The sequence below is a fragment of the Nelumbo nucifera genome, chromosome 3 (assembly GCF_055504915.1).
Source record: "Nelumbo nucifera cultivar China Antique chromosome 3, China Antique-T2T, whole genome shotgun sequence".
Taxonomy (NCBI): Eukaryota; Viridiplantae; Streptophyta; class Magnoliopsida; order Proteales; family Nelumbonaceae; genus Nelumbo; species Nelumbo nucifera.
Genome location: NC_142651.1, coordinates 5890806 through 5912032, shown reverse-complemented (window position 1 = coordinate 5912032; position 21227 = coordinate 5890806). Strand labels below are relative to the sequence as shown.

Below are 21227 nucleotides of genomic sequence, written 5' to 3'. Positions count from 1 at the left end.
CAGGATGGGTGTCGAGAAACACCGTCAAAGGAATCCCGGATAGGTGGAATGACTTTGCCCTCCTGGATCGGGTTCCAATGAAGAGGGTTCATCCTCATCTTCCTCTTGTTTCACCAGGAGGCAGAAAAGTCTCTTGCACTTGTGCCCTACTGAGTAGAGTTCATCGCAATTAAAACATTGTCCCCTCGCCCTGCGTTCCACCATCTCAGCCCTGGACAAGTGCTTAATAGGGGTGCAACGACGTTGCTCCCCATACTGGATGCTGATCTGGAATTGTTGCTCGTTTGTGGCTTCCGTTCTTGGCTAGCTGCTGAATATGGAGATATTCCGAGTGGTTCCGGGGATGCCCATGCTGATGGAGGCCGCCCCATACTGAAGGTTCTGCGACTGAGTTGTAGTTTGCGTTCGAAGGCGCGAGCTATATTCATGGTTGTAACTAGGTTGGGGGGATTCTGCATTTCCACGTCCACCCGCAGGGGTTCTACTAACCCAGCGGTGAACATGTCTACCTGCTGGTCCGATCGCACTGAAGATGCCCTCGCAAGGAGGGTCTGGAACTGGCACTGGTATTCTGCCACCGTGCCGGTTTGTTTAAGGTTAATCAGCTCGCCTAAGGGGTTGCTTGTCAGTGGGGGCCCATATCTAAGAAGGTAGTAGGACTTGAACTGGGTCCAACTGAGCCCAAGTTCTTCCTGTTCTAATCGATAGAGCCAAAGTTGTGCTTCCTCTGTTAAGTGAAAGGCGGCTAGGCTTACCTTATCCCGGTCGTCTGTCCGTTGATTTCGAAAAAACTGCTCGCACCGGTATAGCCAGCCCAAGGGATCTCCGTTGCCGTTGTACGATGGGAATTCTAACCCGTTGTACTTGGGGATGACTGTGGCCCCCTGGTTGTCGAACTGCTGTTCGCCGGAAGACTCCGGCAGATCTGGTCGGCGGCCGCTAGTGGTTGTCACCCCTTCTGTGTTCCTCTCTTTGCTAGAAAGGAATAACTCCATCAGACGTCGTAGCTCCCTGACTTCGTCCTTGATTTCCCGTACTTCCGAGCTGGTCTCCATGAGCCGGTGCTCGAGTTCGTGGACCCTGGACGGCAGCTGCTCCAGATCACCCATGATGCCTTGCTCTGATACCAAAATGTTATGGGTCCGGGCATAGGATTTCGTCACGGGTCGGTCCACGGGGAGAACCTCTAGCTTCCCCTTGCCCTCCCTTTGCGTGCAGACCCTATCGTGGCGACCTAAGGGGTGATTTGCCCAAGAGATCACCCTAACTCTCCTCAACTCTTCTCTTGGTTGAAATTCTTGGATGCCTTTATTCAATAATAATGGCTCCTTAAATAGGAGATTACAAGAGTCCTGCTCTTAGGGAGACTCCTTGCTGAACAGGGAGACCTCCAACTCTATCTTGATAAGATAAGACTGATAAGATAAGATAAGTCTCTCTTAATCCTAATCTAATAAGATAAGATAATCTCTCTTAATCCTAATCTAATAAGATAAGTCTCTCTTAATCCTAATCTAATAAGATAATATAATCTAATCTACTAACTTAATAAGATAAGAATAACAAGATAGTCTAATCTAATCTGCTGAATGGATAAGACTGTTATTGCCGAATTAGATAGGATGAGAACACCGGATCATTGCTGCTGTTGTTCCCAATACGCGTCCACATCATGCACATACATCTATATCTATATTATATAGAGGAAAGAGGAGGCAAGAGTCCTCTCACCTTAATGCTCATGAGAACCCCCCTCCTCTCACTTAGCAGACATGTGGTTATTTATATTTTAAATTAAATTATTAAAAATATAAGTCACAGTTAAAACCCTCTTAGGTCTTAATTGTTTCTGACAAAACATACCATTACTCTTTCTTTACTAAAATTATTCTGTTCTTACTTGCAAGTAATCGTATAACCAGTAACCACATAGAAGAAATCATGTTAAATTTCAAATCTTTACAAGGAGTTGGAAATTGCATACTGTTCAGTCAAAGCCTGTAGGGAGGTCTCATTCCTCTCTCTCTCTCTCTCTCTCTCTCTCCTTTTTTTAAATACTCTGGACAGTTAAACAGGGGATTACAGGTAGAAAAGAAAATGTTATATTTCAACCCCACATAAATTACTGCCTTAAATAGTTGTGCTCTTGATGATTTTGTTCTAGGCTCAGTGGAGTTGCTTCCCAAATCCCAAATTACAGGTGCAGGTTGGCTGGGAACCAACTAGGATTATCTATTATCTTAACGACCAAAAGAATACATTTTTATCTGATTCAAAAAAGAAATAAACAAATTATATAGGCATTAACCCAAATACACGATGATATTCATTATCTTGGAAACCATGTAGCTATTTTGTACATCTGTTCTATGATTGCCTAAATATAATACATTCCATTAGGAAATGAAGGAAAGAAGGATCTGATGCAAAACTTCACTTCTGTTCAATGGAGAAAGCAACCTCCAACATAGATTGCAAATTTCCCATTGATAACCTCACATGAGAATCCTCACTATCAGCTCTTCAATAGCACTGTTCAGGTAAAAAATATTCAATGCATGAAGCTCTCCTATTGTTCAATGCTGGATATTTGGAGAAGAATTCTCCTGGGCATTCTTGTCATGTAACAAAGTTACAGAACAAACTTGGCCTCTGATGTTCTTTACCATAACATGCTTGCAGTTATTGTTCTTGACAGGAGGCCTTGGAAGAAGCAGAGAGCTTGCATCCTGGACCGTATCATAGCTTGGCTTCCTTCCAAGTTTGGGTGATCGAGGATGTGTTAGTGGAATCTGTAAGAGATAATAGATATGCATTAAAATGACAACAATTCTTGATTGGCTTTAAGCAGAGCTCAAGGCTCAAAGTTTTGATACATATGGTACCATATCATATGATATGTATCAAGTTTTCAGGGTCACCAAAATGTTACATGTTGATAGTTAGAGCATTTTAACAGGTACATTAATAAATGTCCTAATATATCTATCTGTGAATAAATCTTAATGAAGAAAAAAAGAGTATCCAGAGTATACTTTGAACCATGGCAGAGCTCAAACAGTAAGAGCATTGTAAGAAATGAAACTTTCCTAGAAGATCAGGTAATTTAAAGCTCAAGTAGGAAACATCTATGAACCCCTGCCAAAGAGGAGACAACAACACACGTGCAGATATAACAAGAGAGAGAGAGAGAGAGTACATACACCTTTGGGAGAAAAGAGAAAGCACATTTACCAACAGAGTTAGTAATAAAGCACAACTAAGAGAATGAACTTCATGATTTGTGGGGACTAACATCTATCTTTGAAAATACTAGAAAACCTACCTCCTCTTCAAGTATCAACAGTAGTTCCAATTTCCAAATGTAGTTAAGTCAATGTGACCATCAATTAACAAGAACCAGGAAGTGCGATGTAATCTAACATGATAGAAAAGGATACCTTCTTAATCTGATTCTTTGGTAGTTCTGTCTCACGAAAATCTGGCATTGGTTTGGCTTTGAAGCTGAGGCTCTGATGTAATCTTTTGAGTTCAGTTTTGGCCTTTTCCTGTAAAACAAAAAGAAACTTAGTCAAGGTGCTCAGTTTTTCACTGAGTTGCAGGTACAAATGAAATTGATATATTTAAAAAGAAGAGAGACAGCATTGATTTGAAACTTTGTATCAAGGCTATAATAAATCTTGGCAAGGAAAAAACCTTGGATTGCTGCATCTTTTGCCCCTCATTGGTATTGAGTTTCTTCTCCAACTTCTGAATGTATTGGAAAAATCAAATGATTATACAGAAAGAACAATGAATAACAGATTAACTGGCATAAATATAGCACATTCAGTGTAATAATTAAGGAATCCTTGCCTCCTTTCTTTTTGTGGATCTTTCATCACTCCTGAGACTAAAAGGAGAAAATACAGTTGGGGATCGTGTTCTGATCCTGGAGCAACTGTCAAGTAAATTTCAGTTTAGACGAACAAGAACCATGTAAGAGTGAAGCAAGCAAACATCTTACTCTACAGAAAGGGACTGTGTAAGAGAATTAGCTTTTCTGCTTCCAGATACACCATGATCAAGTGTCAGTCTAATCCTGTAAACCAGTACAGTCATAATTGATGTTAAAGCAAAAAAAGTTTCATATAACTGATGTTAAAGCAAGAAAAAGTTTCATCTTGTAGTGCAGTTGGTACAGATTAAGGAATTATGCATATCTGGAGGCATAATTATGGAATTGGGTGAAATACCTTTTATTTTCCAATTGAGGGGTTAGTGAAGGAATTTGTGGTGACCCCTTTGTAGATGCCTGTGGTTTGAAATGAAGCTAATTAGCATGCATGGCAACTTTGGATTCTGAAGAATATACAAAGGCATTGAAGGCAAATTTGGAGTACACACCCTATCTGAAGTACAAACAGTTGACTGGTATTTAGCTGTTTTAGATGAATTTCCCGTCAGTCTTGAATCCCCTATCCCTTGGCAAACTGGAGAGGATTTGTTAGTTCCACAAGCACAAGATAGAGTGAAATTGATTGACATACAAAGTGATTTTGGAGTTGATCGCTTCTTATCCGTCAAGTCTCTTGCAGACTTCTTGTTTTTTGGAGTGGCACTATTTTCTTTTCTTGTATGCACCGGGGTTGTGAATTTTACAGGGGAAGATGGAGCCTTAGATGCTCTACTGTAAAGTGATGGTTTTGAGGAAGAAAAACTAGATTTTGTCTTGGTTGCTGAAGGCAAAGTCTCCTGATTAGCAGAAATAATCTCCTGGAACATATACAAGCAATGAGTGGTTGCAATTAGATCGTGCTGTGAAAAACAAAAACCAGAGAAGTAAAACAATACTTACCTTTACAGGTGATTTCTCCATTTGGATGCTTCCAGAAGGCTCCATCTTAGCAACTTCATTCAGCTTGCCAGCATCTCCAAGCTGGTTTGGTGAAGTAAGAAGCATGTGATTCTCCTCAACAACCTGGTCTTCTATCACCTTATCTGCAATTTCTACCTTAGCAGCTTCCAGTTCATCTTTTTCAACAATACGGTTATATCCATTCAGATCCAAGGTGGAACTTGCCTCACCTTTTTGGGCCTCAGCTACTTGTGTCTCATCAATTCTGACATGGCTGTTAGACCCTTCCAACTTGACATCCAGGGAAACACTTTGTTGAGCTCCATCCTCAATTTTTGGTTGGGGAGCATTATTAGCTGCAACATTTGTTTGGTCAAGCAAGGGGACTGCCTTCTTTGTAGCAGTTCTCTTGTAATAGGCTTCAAAATATGCTTTCATCTGAGCCACTGAACCAGGTCTCGTGTATTTCTCAGACTCTTCTAAGTACCTGTTGTGAGAGAACGATGACCATTTCTCCCAGTCTAAGGACTCTGACATGAACCTTCCAAAAGAGATTGATTCTCCAAGAGAATGTACGGGGTTCCCCTGTAACACAACATTTCACTGATTACACGGCCAAATATCCATCGCCAACTGCAAATAAAATCAATCTCGAAAAACATATATTTACCTACAAATCAATAACAGAATCACAGAATAAAGTCGCAACGATCACAGGAAGTTCTGCCTAAGGAATAAAAATAAGAAATAGTCGTGTATTTGAAATTAAAAAACATCAAGTAACCGTTTGCAACTAAAAAAAGGCTGCAAATCACAGACCAGACATGGAGAACCCGTAGTAAGCTGCATTGGGAGGAAATAACTTACGAAGAACAAATGCATTAGATACCCATCAGAGAAAAACTACAGCTAAAACAGCACATGCAGGAGAGAAGGCATAATTAACCATTCCGTATTTCATGAAATTGCAGAATTTCCATGAATCAGGTAAATCCCTCAGCAGAACCTTGCAGTTAAATTAAGGGCCATGTATTTTTTTTCTTCTCCATCAAAAGAAGAAAAAGAATGCTTGATTGATGGTGTCAGAAGTTAAATTAAGGGCCATGTCTAAAATGGCATGCATCTCGTTGGCCAACCAACCATGAGGAACCATTAACAGGAACTTGAGAATGAGAGAAGTGAATGGGCGCTTTTTTTTTCTAGTCGTTACCTCTTTGGCTTCATTGGTGGTGTCAGAAGCATGAGAGAAAGATTGCATGAGACAAGCTGATTCCCCCATGACTTAATGAAAAACCACAGTCCTGTTTGAACTCCTCCTCTGATGTTCCTCTACTCTTGCTCTTCCCGTAAAAGTAGCAAAACTGAAGAACATTCACTTCAAAATTTGAATTACAAGCCTTTGGGTTCGGGAAAAGGAAATCGAGAGAGGGTAGTGCAGGAAAAAGGGAAGCTTTTTCGGCGGCGTTTTTTTTTCTTTGCTGTTAAATTAAATGTTCTTATATTTCGGATATTTCAGGTTCCCTCTCTCATCTATTTCTGAAAAAGCTTTTCTTAATTGTTACAGCGAAAAAAATTAATAAAGTTCTAAAGTTTTCTTTTCCTTTTCTGCTTGATGGTCCCCACGTTGCAGCCGTACATCGGGAATCATTCGAATTTATTTATATGTTTTCAATCACGGGAGATCCGGAGATGTTCCCTATGGACGGCTAAAAGTTCTGTAAGGTGGAGTATGAAACCGTTCTGTGTGAGGAGGAAATCCAGATTCATAACCAGGCAACTAACAAGTAACAACGTGCATCCAGCATCCTACGTTGGATTGGAGCATGCTGGCCGACCCGGCTTGAGGCCCAGATTACAGCCAGACCCAAGGCCCAGCTTAAGGAATCTATTATCGGCCTTGGCCCAAAAAGTAAGTCCAATGCTCAGTTTCGGTTAGGTTAGGATTGGCCGTTGGCCCGAGACCTAGCTCAAGATATATATATATATATATAAAAGATTCTTTGGTGTCATCCGCGTTTTGGAGTTGGTTGTTAGCTAGAAGGCCATAAGACAAGGTGTCGAGAACGATTCCTAGCAAATGAGAGATGGCCATAGAGGTTACACCCCCAAGACCACCCCTTGAGAGCCCTTGTGGGCATCACATGTTCACAGGTCGATCTGTGGGGTAAGCATCGACAATGATTCTTTTGTAAGTTCACCTATGAAAGCTTTGTTACGACTTTTTCTTCCTCTAAATAATAAGATTCAATGGGCTTCTCGTGACGTCGCAAGCGACGAACCATCCAAGTCACTACGATCCTATATATATATACCCGAGCCCAAAGTTTGACTTTGGGTCTTGGACTGGGCTGAGATCAACCCAAAATGATCACAGTGCCCAAATCTATCATCCCCCCTCTTTACAAGACACATGATTGTTTGTAGGAGTCAAATTTTGGGTTATTGGCATCTGGTAAATCAGTAATCGGCATGTGAAAGAACCTTCAGATTAGCATCATCCATCCAAGCAACTCATAGGATAGGCCCAAATGCCGTCAACCGTTAAGTATGTTTTGAGTCCATCGCGTTGGAGGTGAATTGCAATTAAGACTACAACTTGGGCCGGGTTAACTCAAACCCAATCCTAACCCAACCCAAAAAAGACAGATTGGATTGGGTCGGGTTGATGCTCTGATTAGGATTAGGGTTGGAATTACTTTAGAATAGCTTTTGTATTACAGTCTTATTTCCATATCAAGTTCAGCTCAGAACGCCAGAAGCCGCATCCCAAACATGGTATTCAAAACCGGACTGGACTGGACGGTCAGATCAGAAAAACCGGGAAACGGTCAGGTGACCGGTTCCATTTTCCCCCCAAAACCGGATTTTCTTCAAAAACTGTTGATTTTTGTCAGCAAACCGCTGACCCAGCTGGTTAACCGTTCGAACCGTTTTGACCATTTTTATTTTCTTTTAATTTTTTTATTTTTTTGTCTGAACGGGCCAACTGTTCGATTTGGACGGTCAGACCATTCAACCCGATAACCGGACCCTGACCGGTTCGGTCTCTGAGTCAGTTTTAAAAACCATGATCCCGAAAGCCCTCCCAAACGGTACTATAAAACGTCGGTTTGCCAAGTGATCACAATAAGGTCTCTCATGGATGACTTTCAAACACTTGATCGATTGAATACGTGGCTAATTCAATGGCCATTGGGTCCCCTTCCCCTATTTGATAGATGGTCTGAATCGATTGCATGATTCGGGACCCACCACTGAGTCCAACCTAAGATGATGCCAAATAAAAAATATCAGGATGGTCAACCATTTTATTTATATGATCTTCATCTTTTCTTTGGAGCTTTAGAGCCTTAAGATACATATATTGTCTTCAACCAATGTGGAGTTCGGGACTCTGTAGGTGAATTCTTCTCGTGGATGAATGGTGAATCCTCAGAGAGAGGTACCTCCTTAGCCAGTTGGCACAATCCATGAATGAGCACAGAGCGCCTTAGCTTGCTTCCGGTTTCTGGACCTTGAGACTTGGAGGCCCTGCTGTGGTCCGACACTTTGGTTCACCAAGCAACCAAACATACACAAGAATTCCTACTTGTGAGAATGGAAAAAGCAATGGGGCATACTCTGACACTTTACACCTAAATGTGTTTGGCATCTGAACCTTGAAAGTGTTATCATTGGTTATTATAATAGTGTGCTGCCAAAGGAGCAGTAGAAACAGATAATTATGAAACAGTGAAAACTAAAACAATTTTAAGTAGCTAAGAGGGTATTCCAAGTTTCCAACCATTGAAAATAAAATTAAGATTGTATATTTTGTTCTAGAAGAGGCTATGGAATCTGTGAACATGTCTGGTACATGACTACATTTAGATATCAGGTCACTTGGATTTGACATTGTACACTCAAATTTCGTGAAGAAATATTGATGGAACCCATACCCATTACTTTATGCGGAAACAAGAAAAAAACAGTCACCATTATACACACCTGTCTTCACCATAGAGATGGAGAGATTCTACTCAAAGATGTCCTTGTTCTTTTCCTCAACCGTGTTCCCTTCCTTTTCATGAAAGGATGAGATTCCTATAGACTGCTTCCTGTTGTGGAAAACTAGATGTTCCCTACTCAGTACATTAGATTTTTTCATTTTGTCATTTTTCTCGACAGATCATGATTTTGATATTCCAGCACTAGATAGATGCCTATCATGTTGCACCCAAGAATCCGGAATAAGACATTCTTCTCTTGTTTTTATAAACTTTATACCTTGTTCCCTCACCTTTTCTGCCAGACAGCACCAGTGACATGACCACTACGAAGCCCAAGATAGAGAAGGCCCATAGACCAACTATCCAAACCCTTAAAGACATAAACATCTGTTCATTTGCAGCAGGTAGAGATGATGCTTTTGAAGAAGTTATTGGATGTATCCTACTTCTTACTTCTTTTGATATCTCAAGAAACTTGCCAACTTTCCTAAGCATAGGTTTTTTTGAGGTGGTTTCTGTAGTGAGGTTGTGGCAATTCCTCTTGTGATGCAAATTAAGAGCTTCATTTAGTGTCCTTGCACATTCAATGCTCAATTGATCCTGCTTTAGAATGTTTTCATCAGTTGAGTCGAGTGTTGCAGCATCAGGTGGATCTGGAAATTGAGCCCAGCATGTATTCACCAAGTCAGTGTTCCTCCAGTTGGCCTTATCAAAGCTCCAATTACCCACATTAAATTCTAGCCCGTAATGGAACACTCTATAGTTCACACCAGGTTGAGGAACATAACCTGGATAAATCAAGATCTCATTGTTTATGATATGCCTGAGTTTCAACTGCATAAAAGACAGCATTCAAGTAAGCTTTGAAGACTAGAATCAGATGTAAATTCTGGAGGCAGACAAGCAGCAATCGTACTGTAAAAACATACCTGTGCAGCACCAAATGAATAACCGTACATCTCACTAATCCATCCAGATTCATAAATATCCCCAGTGATTTCTTTTGCATAATGCTCTTTGTCAGCTCGGACCTCCTCAGTTTTGTGCAGCCAAAGTAGAGCAAACTTGCGTAGATCATCTATGTGCATGATGATTACACCACCAACCTTGTCACAAGCATCGGGATGACTGGTATGGAGTTTGGCAAGCACATTGTCACATCCAATAAGGTAGCTAGGATGCATAAAGACAATACAACAGCAACTGTTACTCATACGAAGATGTTCATATATAATTGCGAATACCAAGATCAAAACGAAAAGCACATAAACATAAACATATGCAGACTAGAATGCATATATATCATTCATCTCTTACTCATATGGGGTTGAAACTGGACGACCACGTGCTGCTTTGAACTCCCATGGGGTAATTGGGCCTCTTAGTATCATGTCCGCATCCAGAATAACTATGAATTCTGCATCTATGTCTGCATGATTAAGCCAATGAAGCACTGCTGCAGGCTTGTTGATTGCAGGGTACCTAATATGGCACAAATACAAACAAGGTTTATGTCCCTCATTTATCTATTTATATTTTTGAAAGAAGGTAAGGTAAATTTATTAAAAGAAGCAGAGAATACAGACGGGCTCCAGAAATGGAGCAACATTACAGAGAGCAAGGCCCCAAAACTAAATTACATTTCAAACAAATTTCTAGACCTCAGCTGTGCTCCAATATAGTCTGGAGTCAGCTGCAGTCCAAATTTAATTTTTATCATAAATGGGGACTGAAATCATGACCTCACGGTTGAAGCAGGAAGCATTGTGCCAGTGAGCTATGAACTTACAACTTTACAAAAAATAGAATCCTACAAACCAGATTGGCATTTTTTTCAGTTCAAAAGGCAAAGGATTACTAGCTATTACCAAAAGAAAAAGGCCATTAACCCTGCCATCTGGGGTCCGAGGCAGGGTGGACTTTATAGGGACCTAATCTCAGGCATTTTTAGCACAAAGTGGCTGCTCTGAGATTCAATTGTGCATTCTCACAATAATCAGCCCAACATTTTTTTTTTTTGATAAATGAGAGTAATTTTATTAAATCAAATAACAGAAATGCAATCAGTCTAGGAGGAGGCACGAGATGTTACCCCCCCTAGGACTGAACCATATACACCAAAACTGCCCAAGCCTGAGACACAATTACAAAGTAGCCCAAAATAGATCTCCCCTTGACACCCCCTGCTTGGCCATCAGCCATTGCATTTGCTGATCTTCTAACCCACTGAAACCTGACAGTCATATTCCTTGTCATCCATTTAACTTTCTTTAACAGATCCCTGTAGCTCAAACAAGCTGTTTCTGGGCTAATTAGCCAGCCTACTGCCACCTTAGAATCCCCTTCTACTAGCAGATTTGTCACTCCACTTTGACTAGCCATCTGTATACCTTGTACCACTGCTAGTAGCTCTGCCCTTATTGAATCACCTTCACCCACTGGTCCTGAAAATAGAGACAACATATTGCTGTCTTTGTCTCTCAGAATCCCACCAATTCCCGATGGCCCTGGGTTACCTTGGCAGCTTCCATCAAAATTCAATTTTACCACACCATCCGGTGGGGGAATCCATTCAGCTTGTGATTTGATCTTGGTGGAACTGTAGCAGCCACTGCAGCCCAATTTCTCCTTAAGTCATCAAAGGAGTAATCTGCCAACATGTGTGAAGATTTTAACCATGAAATAGTCCTTCTCAATATGCATTCCTTGATTTCAGAAAGACTTCTTTCATGTTCTTGAAATATTCTAGCATTTCTCTCCTCCCATACAGTCCACAACGTAGCAGCTCTGATACATTTCCACATTAGCTTCCCTCTTTTTTGTCAATCTCCCAAAAGCAGCAGGAGTGAACAGCAACTTTGTTTCAGAGAGCAAATTCCACCTGCACCCAAATAATGAAACAACCAAGTTCCAAATATTGGTAGCAAAGGAGCATGATATCAGCAAATGGTTACAGTTCTCACCCTTCACTTTACACAAAGAGCGCCAATTAGGGGACAAACACATAAAAGGTTTCTTCTTTTGCAAGTTTCCCGCAGTATTGATCTTACCATAATAGGCTTCCCAACAGAACAATGCTATTTTGGGGGGAATTGGTCTTGACCATACCTCTTTAACGGGGAAGACTTGAGAGGAGGGATTGGAGCAAAGGGCTTTAAAGAAAGAAGCACAAATGAATGAGCCAACCGGGGTTAGGGACCAAACTCTTGTATCCGGGTTAGCCCAAGATTTTACCATTACACTAATCAAACCCTCATCTGTTATTACCATTGAGTGATCATTTACAACTTTAGAGCACTACTGGGTAGGTGGGACACATGGATAGGCTCTGACAACATCTGATGGTAAAAGAAGAGTAGAAAGGTGCTGAAATAAAGATCTGTAAAAGAAAAGAATATTTCTTGAAGAAGAAGAGAAGAAATGAGAAAAGGAAGAGAAGAGATTTGAGAGAGAAAAGAGAGCAATAATGCTGGTCACCCTCTACACTATTATTTATAGTCTAAAATAATAAAGAGTACAAAGACCAATATGCCCTTATAGGGCAACTAACACATAAAACAACATAAAACAATTAAAATAACTGCTCAAAAAGGACCCAACAAGAGTGTTGTGGTCCCTACTTTCTATCTAAACAATAAATAATCAAAAACTACCACTATAGACTACACAATTTGTCTAAAACCTCAACACTCCCCCTCAAGTTGGGAGTAAATGTAACACATTCCCAACTTGCATAGATTGCATTCAAGTTTGTTCTTTGCAACCCCTTTGGTGAAAACATCAACCAATTGTAGTTCAGAGGAGACATAAGGCAAGTAGACTTCTCCAATTGTCACCCTTTCTCTTATGAAGTGCCTAACAACCTCAATGTGTTTAATCTTGTCATACTGAATTGGATTGTGGGCAATATTGATTGCAGCTTGGTTGTCACAATATAACATCATGGGCTTCTCGGCTTTTATTCCAGTCTCACTCAGTAGAGATCTCACCCAAAGTAGTTCTGAAACACCATGAGCAATAGATCTATATTCAGCCTTTGCACTTGATTTAGCCACAACTGACTGTTTTTTACTCTTAAATGAGACCAAGTTTCCTCCCACAAAGGTGCATACCCCTGATGTAGATCTCTTGTCATCTAAGCAACCTGCCCAATCTGCATTTGTATAGACTTCAGCTTTAAATTTTCATGGTCTGAGAAAATAATCCCTCTGCTAGGGTGCTTCTTCAGGTATGCAAGTATCATCTCAATGGCTTCCCAGTGCTGAACCCGAGGTGCATGCATATACTAACTTACAACACTAATAGCATAGGAGATGTCTAGACATGTCATACATAAATATAGTAGCCAGTTTACCATCCTCTGATATCTTCCTACATCCTTAACCAACTCACCATCCAAAGCATTAATTCTATGATTTGGATCAATAGGAGTATCAATTGGTTTAGTTCCTAGCTTCCCAGTCTCCTATAGTAAATCCAACACATACTTCCTCTGAGAGATGAAGATCCCATACTTGGACCTTGCAACCTCAATCCCCAAAAAGTATTTCAGTTCACCTAGATCCTTGATCTCAAACTATTGTTGTAGTGACTTCTTGAGTGCATCAATCTCCTTTAGATCATTTCCTGTAACTATATCATCTACATATACAATCAATACTGACAAGAGTGTCTCTCTCCTTTTTACAAAGAGAGCATGGTCGGATTGAGTTTGTGTGTACCCAAAACGGATAAGTGCTCCTCTGAACCTATCAAACCATGCCCTAGGTGGCTGTTTCAAACCATAATAACTGCTCAAAAAAGACCCAACAAGAGTGTTGTGGTCCCCACTTCCTATCTTAACAATAAATAATCAAAAACTACCATTATAGACTACACAATTTGTCTAAAACCTCAACAAGAAGAAATTGAAAATTCTAGCAACAGTATATTTGGGGACAATGTATTAGAGATTTAGAGTTATACCAATGCTACCATGCACATTAGCATATACAAATTACAAAGGGTTCAAATACCAATTAGATGTCCGACATACAGAGATGTTTCCAAAAAAGAAAATAGAAAGGAAAAAAGAAAAATAATTGAGCAATAGGAGCATTCAACAACATAAATCTAGAGTTTGGGGAGGGCCAGTAATTTGCTTTAAACTAGGTGATAACACAATTTAAGGCTATGTTTGGTTTCATAGAAAATAAAAGAAAAGCAAAAAGTTGAGCAAAAGTTCTTAAGGAATTTCACAAAATTACTTAAGAACTTACCCTCAATTTTTGTTTCTTTCTTGTTTTCTATCAAACCAAACATAGCCTAAGAAAAAAAAAAGTTCAATGAAAATCACAGCATTTCTTAATAATAGTTTAGATGGCCAATTAGTGAGAACTTGGAGTTCTTCTACCACCAGAAGAATTCCATTAAGATAACAGTAGAGAAGGTCAAAGACTTCCATTTCCAACTTTTCTTTCCTGTTTTTAACCACCATACCCAATGCCTGTTGACTTCCATGCATCCCCACTCATTCATTCAAATAGTGGTCCACATAATAAAACATGCTTTCTGATTCTTAACATATTGCAAGTAGGAAGAGATGCTCATTTATAACTGTTTCCAATGAATGTTTTACAAATAAAAAAAAAAAAAAACAAATAAAACGTGGAAAATTGGGTTACCAGTCTCCTGTTAATGGATGACGGCTCATAGATGGAACATAATGTGTAGGAGCCAAGTCGTGGCCTTTATATTGCTTCAAGTCCTCCTCTGTACAGCTAAGAAGTCGCGTGAGATTTCCAGGCTGACCACTCAAATGGAAACTATGGACAAGCCCTACAGTCTGCCAGTCAAAATAAGGGGAACATTCAGTGGAGAAAATGGTATGGATTTTCGGATGCATAGTTTCTGATTCACTAGAATACTGTTCTGCTTCAGCTTTGTCATTTTGTGTACTGTCATGAATTAAATACTTGGGCTTTGTTAGTTCAGCAAAAGTCTTGCTCTTCAGAAAGCTCAAATATTTTGACCACTTTGTCTTAGGGCACCCACTTGATGCATGGTGTAACAGAAGGCCCTCATTCAATGTGTTCATACATTCTATGCTTAGAAATAGGCCTCGCCTTTTGTTCGGATCAGCTTCCAATGCTAGCACCTGCAAAGAGGAAAAGAAAGAAAACTCAATTTGACCTCTTCCACCACCTTGGTTCAATAGTTCATAACAAGGGAAAGATTGAGGAGGATGTTGCCCATAGAATTAGAGCAAGATGAACAAAATGTTGAAAGGAAAATTCTATAAAACAGTTGTTTGGCCAGCAATGTTGTATAGAGCAGAATGTTGAGCAGTGGTAGACATCTTGATATGAGTGGTAGACATCTTGGCCAGCAATGTCCAAAAAATGAGTGGTAGACATCTTGGCTGGTCAAAAGGGCAGCTAACAGTATGACTATTATCTTGGCTAAACAAGGGGTTGAAATCAACTGTTTTGGGCTAAATTGTAATTTTTGTTTGTGGAGATAAGCCATTTTATATATATATAAAAAAAAAGAGTGGTAGAAATGGGAATGTTGAGATGGATGAATGGAAAAACTAGAAAGAACAGTATTATAAATTAAGCCATTTGAAGGGACCTAGGAGTGGCTCCAACAGGGGATTAAATGAGAGAAAGTAGACTAAGATGGTTTGGTTACATGCAGAGAAGACCATTTAGAGCACCCATAAGAAGTGATCTATTACAAGTTGAAAGGGCTAGAAGAGCTAGGGACAGACCAAAAAGGACATGGGTTGAAGTAGTAAAACATGATTTAAGCAGCCATAATTTGACAATAGATATGGTACTGAACAGAATGGAATGGTGAAAAGGGATTCATGTAGCTGACCCCATATAGTTGGGACAAAGCTTAGATGATAAAGATGATGATTTGACGATTTGATGAAATTGCCACATGATTTTTTGTATTTAGAATGAGGAAATCAGACTATACACTAAGGCTTTGTTTGGTTTGAAGGAAAAAGTAGGGAAAGGAAAGGAAAGGTAGGGCAACCTTTACAAATCTTGTATGGACTTCCCTACCTTTTCCTTCAAAACAAACATAGCCTAAAAGAAATCAGAGAGTTTGGGTGTCAAAATGCGAAAATGTGAACCTATATGAAGAATGTCAAATTATGCACTCTTTTACCATTTTACTACCTTTAATTTTTATGATATAGATCAATGCAAAAGTTTGGACAATGGACTCCTGATATAATTTCTGAATTAGAGCATTTATAATCTTCATGGTGTTTTTTCCTTGCACGCACCTCTCTTGGATAAGGAGGCTCGGGGAAGAGCCGACCACAGTCATAAACAATGCCATTCTCATGGTGGTCTAATTTACTGAAAGACCAATTTCCAACCTCAAATGGCAAGCCATAGTGCATAAGAATAGGCTCAACACCCTCTCTTGGGATGTAACCTGGGTAGATCATCAAGTTGTCATTAATTTTGTGCTGAAGTCCCACCTGATAAAGCAATCCCAAAGGCAAAATAAGCATATAAACAATTACTTAGTATTTCAAAACCATAATTCTACAAATGGAAGAACATGAGATCCACTCACTTCTGCAGCACCAAATGAGTAGCCATACATCTCACTGATCCACCCCTGGCCATAAATATCACCAGTTATGTTGGTTGCCCAATGGGCCCTGTCCTCGCGTACTTCTTCTGTCTTTGAGAGCCACATAGGTGCCAAGGCCCTAAGGTCATCAATATGCATGGCCAGAAGCCCACCAACCTTGTCACAAAGTTCTGGGTGCTTTGTGTGCAATTGGGCAAGAATATTATCACATCCAACCAAATACCTGAATTAAGCAATTTCTTTATGAAATAATAATATATATTGACAATTTGAAACTCTACAAGTGGCTTTAAAAGAAAGTGTAGTAAAAACTAAGAGCAAGATACATCTACAGTTGCTAGAAAGGAGGTTCTGTGGCAAAACTTGATTCACAAAGATAGGAAAAGTAGGTCTATGACCACATTCCAAGGCTATTACATGAAATAGTTCAATTGGTAATGAGACGATGGAAACAATAAGTTGACAGTAAGTCTTCCAGGTGGGTCTACCCCCGGTTGTAGTTCTATATACTTTTAGCAGAGTTCCATAACCATAACATCTTTCTACCAGCTATCAGAAAAGAGACGATTTTATCTTTCACAAGAAAATAAAGGGAGCCCAGAGCACGAGGCTCCTGCCAATGTGGGGTCTGGAGAGGGACAGATGTACACAGCCTTACCCCTGTATATACATAGAGAGGCTGTTTCCAAGATGTGGACGCTGGTCACCCAGGTCAAAAGAGAAACTTGTAGATGTAGATGTAAAGGGTATAAGTCCATTCTGATAACCAAGAATATTTTAGGTTGGAAGATGAGGATTGAACCTATTATCTTACAGCTGCAAATGATAACCAAAAAGTTATTCAAAGAAGAATAGTCAATTGTAAAACATTAATAACTTGAACAAAGGAATTCCTAAATACCCATAATATGCAGCAACAGGCTTTCCTTTCTCAGCACCAAGTTCCCAAGGTATGATTGGGCCACGGATGATCATATCTGCATCTAAAATTACAACCCAATCCACATTCTGTGCATCTTTACTATGTTTAAGCCAGTGAACAATTCCCGCTGGCTTGTTGATTGCAGGATACCTGCCAAAGGAAAAAGGATTAACTACTTTTGTTTTTCCATCTTCTTTTTGGAAATAAAAAGAGATTTAGTCTAAAATTCTATTGAAGGAAAATATTAACTAGAAGCACAAGAGAGATCTCCACTGAAAAGAAATGCAGCAAGAAGAATCATGGTTAATGACTCTTGTTCAATATATGAATGCATAAATTCTATTGAAGGAAAATATTAACTAGAAGCACAAGAGAGATCTCCACTGAAAAGAAATGCAGCAAGAAGAATCATGGTTAATGACTCTTGTTCAACATATGAATGCATACATAGATTGCAAGTAAAAGAGAAGAAAAGAAAATAAAAAGGCATAACCCTAATTTGTAAGATGATATTAAAAAGTCAAGCAAAACTATCATCAACGTCAGTGAACTCCGCCAAGTAAATCTCAATGAGAGGAGAATTGCAACAATGCAGACCAACACAAACCCATTATAAGTGAAAAATATAAATGAGCATGGAAGAAGAGAGAGGAAAAAAACATTTGCACACATTAACTGAAAGAAAATAAACTCTAAAAGGAAAAGAAACAGAAGAACAGCAACTTAGCCCAAAGTGTGAAGAAAAAGTGTAGGACAACTGTCAATTGTTACGAACCTGATGCCATGGAATTCATTTTCTTTGCTGAAGATGGTACGGGGTCTAAGTTGATTTCTTGTTTTGATTAAGATAAATTTTTATGGAATTTAAGTAATGATATGCACTTTTTTTCTTGTGGAGAATAGTTGTGGTTAATTGGCAAGAGGTATCTCCCCTCTTAATGTTTCACCATGTGAGGACAAAGCTTTGACAAAATAAGTTTCACAAGCTTTAGTAGGTGTGTTTTTCATGGGCAGTTTACTTCCTGCCAGACAACCTGCACTACCATGTATTCCTTCAAGCCTTGCAGGTAGTTATCCAAGTGCTATTTAATTGGCAATTCTGTTTTTAGTTAATTTAGTCCGGCACAGAGTAATGATAAAACATCCATATATAAACCAAGGATGAAGGAAGAATCAACAGGCAGGAAAAACAAAAGCCAATGCACTCCACCAAATCAAACTTAAATATGCAATCCCCCTCGTGATAAAAATAGGTTAATATGACAATGGTGACATGCAATGAAAGCAACCCAACAAGCACAGCAAGGTGGATGATCCAATCCAACAACCAAAACCCATTATTATGAATCTAACGAATTGAAAGACCAAATCTAATTAAACACTAGTGCAATAGAACCAGATAGAGAAAAGGAAATTCATCAGATACCAGTCTCCAGTTTTTGGGTGTCGGCTCATGGAAGGCACCTCAAAAGTAGGAGCAAGGTCCATGCCTTTATACCGCTTCTTCTCCTCCTCCGTACAACTGAGGAGCCTCGTTATGGGGCCGGGTTGGCGGGCCTTCTTGAAGCTGTGAACGAGACCCACCGTCTGCCAGTCGAAGTAGTTCTGACATTCGACCGAAAACAAGGTGTGGATCCTCCATGGCGCCTCCTGAGATGCTTCAAGACCCAGAACACCGTAACTTAAAAAGCCCACCAACAGCGCCAAAAGTAGAAATATCCCCATTAGAACCCGTAAGGTGGCGACCCTAAACGTGTCTTTGGGTGCAGAGATCTGAATTTCATGTTATAGGGGGAAAAGTCAAACTGAGAAGGAGTTGGTAGGGGAGAGAGATGAAACAAACGAAGGTTCTCCTTGGGTGAAAAATGTCAACTGAAATTTTTCATGACCAATTTTTTAAGGGGATGAGAAGGTGGAGACGAGAACAGCGCATTGAGTAATTTCTGATTGTCAAATTTGCGTTGAGGCTTTCTCTGCCTCTGAAAGTGTAAAATGTAATGATGTCATGGTAAAACCTCGATAGTATTTTACTTCGACGAACTAGACTCGATTTTCCATTTTTTTATTTAATATTTTTCCCAAGTGACAGAGATCAGAGATCCATATCATATGATATGAAATTATGAACATCTCCATCTAGTAACCGGTATCTCTTCCCTCCAAGTTTTTAATAGGAACTCCGCCTCCGGTCGGTTGCCTACCTCCATGGCTGATGGCTCCCTCCTTTTTCACGCCTGGGATCAAAATTAGGCATGGTGACATCGTAGCCGTTCAATCATCTGGCTTTCTTGTGGATCATTCAGATTCAGTTTCTTTCAAAACAAGTCAAACGGATAGGTTCGTGGTCGGGTCCCACTCCAGACCTAGGTTCCGAATTCCATTCCCGCCGGGCGCCGGTCCCCACAGCCACGGGGACTACCTACCGCGACGACGGATCGGCGAAGACACGATGGAAGTGGAACAGGCGAAAGCTCAGCAGCTTTCCTTCGTTACTTCGTTTGAGCCCGGGCCCCGGTAACATGGCCCGATAACTGGGCCTGGAAAATAGCTTTCAGCCTTTAGGCCCAATGAGGCAGCGGTCTGGGATCCAGCGGGCCGTTTTGGGTGCATAATCAATGCCATGGTGTAAATCGATTTGTATTGGATCATGTTCTGTGGTCATAGTGGTGGGCCTGATATGGTAATTACAAGGGAATGAATCGGTTAGGGCCAGGCCCTAGGGAAACTTGGGCCGGGTTAGCTCGAATCCAACCCAAAAAACTAGAATTGGGTCGAGGTCTTGACCAACCCTATGTATATGCATATCTATCTGTCTATCTATCTATAGATACATGCGTCATGTATGTATATTGTATGTGAAGAGTTCCAAGTTTACAATTTTTTCTAAAACATTATAACTATTGTCTTTTTAACATAATAATGTTAATATTGAATTAAAATGAACCCTTAGATTCTAAAAATAAGTACATTTGACAAAAAGTAGGGAAGTTGAGTCAACCAAGCCCAACCGAAGTTTTAGGGTTGGGGGTTCAACAACTTGTGTTGGGTTAGGATTGATATCAAACCGACCTAACCCGGCCTGGCTTTCATAAGTTAGGGTGGGGATTCAATCCCTAATCTCCAGAAACACATTACACATCTGATGTCCTTGCCAAAGTGTTGACACCTTCCCAATTCGTCAATTCTAAAAATTCTGCACACACCGTGAAAGCATGAAAATCCCGTCATACATTGGGAACATCTCCCCATAAATTAAACATTAATGTATGGGATATGGGAGATATTCTCAATATCCGGCTGGATGCTACATGAACAGAATTTCTGTTTGCAGGAGGTATAGGCTCGTTGAGATGCGATTTAGGTTGCATTTGGCATTCCTTGTTTTAAGGACTTACCTCCTATTTACAGTTAAAAGGAGATAAATCCTTAAAATAAGGAATGCCAAATGCAGCCTTAGATGCTTTATGAAGCATACATATCCTTACAGGCATGCATGTATTTCAGTGTTTGATTAAGTTGTTGGGGAAAGAGAGCAAACCAATGGCTACACCTTATTCTTTTTGACAGAACACAGAAGCATCAAAGTCAGTGTTGGTCATGGGTTCTCGCCACAGAAGTTGTTGGGGAAAAAGAGCAAACCAATGGCCACACCTCTATTCTTTTTGACAGAACACAGAAGCATCAAAATTAGTGTTGGTCAGGGGTTCTCTCTCGAGCAGGAACCCCCAACCATGCCTGCTTCGATGGTGGTTTTCACCTGAGGATTTTCCTGTAAATTGGTTGGGCAATGTATTAGATGAAAAGATTCTCTAATATATTCAATCCAACTCTTTATCAATCTTCTTCTCAACTTCAGCTTTTAGAATATATATATATA

General features: G+C 40.0%; 2 protein-coding genes across 4 annotated transcripts; both read right to left on the bottom strand.

Moving 5' to 3' along the window:
- Window positions 1-2297: 2297 nt before the first annotated feature.
- Window positions 2298-6351, bottom strand: LOC104592985 (protein WVD2-like 7). 3 transcript variants are annotated; one of them, XM_010252574.3, is made up of 9 exons: window positions 6048-6351; window positions 4838-5422; window positions 4387-4755; window positions 4236-4294; window positions 4007-4081; window positions 3856-3940; window positions 3697-3750; window positions 3441-3548; window positions 2298-2792 (listed from the first exon to the last, which is right to left on the bottom strand). In XM_010252574.3, exons 1-9 carry the CDS (start codon window positions 6114-6116, stop codon window positions 2577-2579), a joined length of 1620 nt encoding a protein of 539 aa, XP_010250876.1. In that variant the 5' UTR covers window positions 6117-6351; the 3' UTR covers window positions 2298-2576. The 3 variants fall into 3 exon arrangements, with proteins under 3 accessions (XP_010250876.1, XP_010250877.1, XP_088758122.1); XM_010252575.3 differs by having other exon boundaries at window positions 3856-3931; XM_088901996.1 differs by lacking the exon at window positions 6048-6351 and adding an exon at window positions 5508-5622.
- A 2272-nt stretch (window positions 6352-8623) lies between these two features.
- Window positions 8624-19812, bottom strand: LOC104592984 (peptidyl serine alpha-galactosyltransferase-like). Its single transcript, XM_010252573.3, has 8 exons — window positions 18777-19812; window positions 17330-17500; window positions 16408-16651; window positions 16109-16309; window positions 14490-14962; window positions 10144-10308; window positions 9756-9999; window positions 8624-9660 (listed from the first exon to the last, which is right to left on the bottom strand). Exons 1-8 carry the CDS (start codon window positions 19073-19075, stop codon window positions 9043-9045), a joined length of 2415 nt encoding a protein of 804 aa, XP_010250875.1. The 5' UTR covers window positions 19076-19812; the 3' UTR covers window positions 8624-9042.
- Between the last annotated feature and the right edge of the window lie 1415 nt (window positions 19813-21227).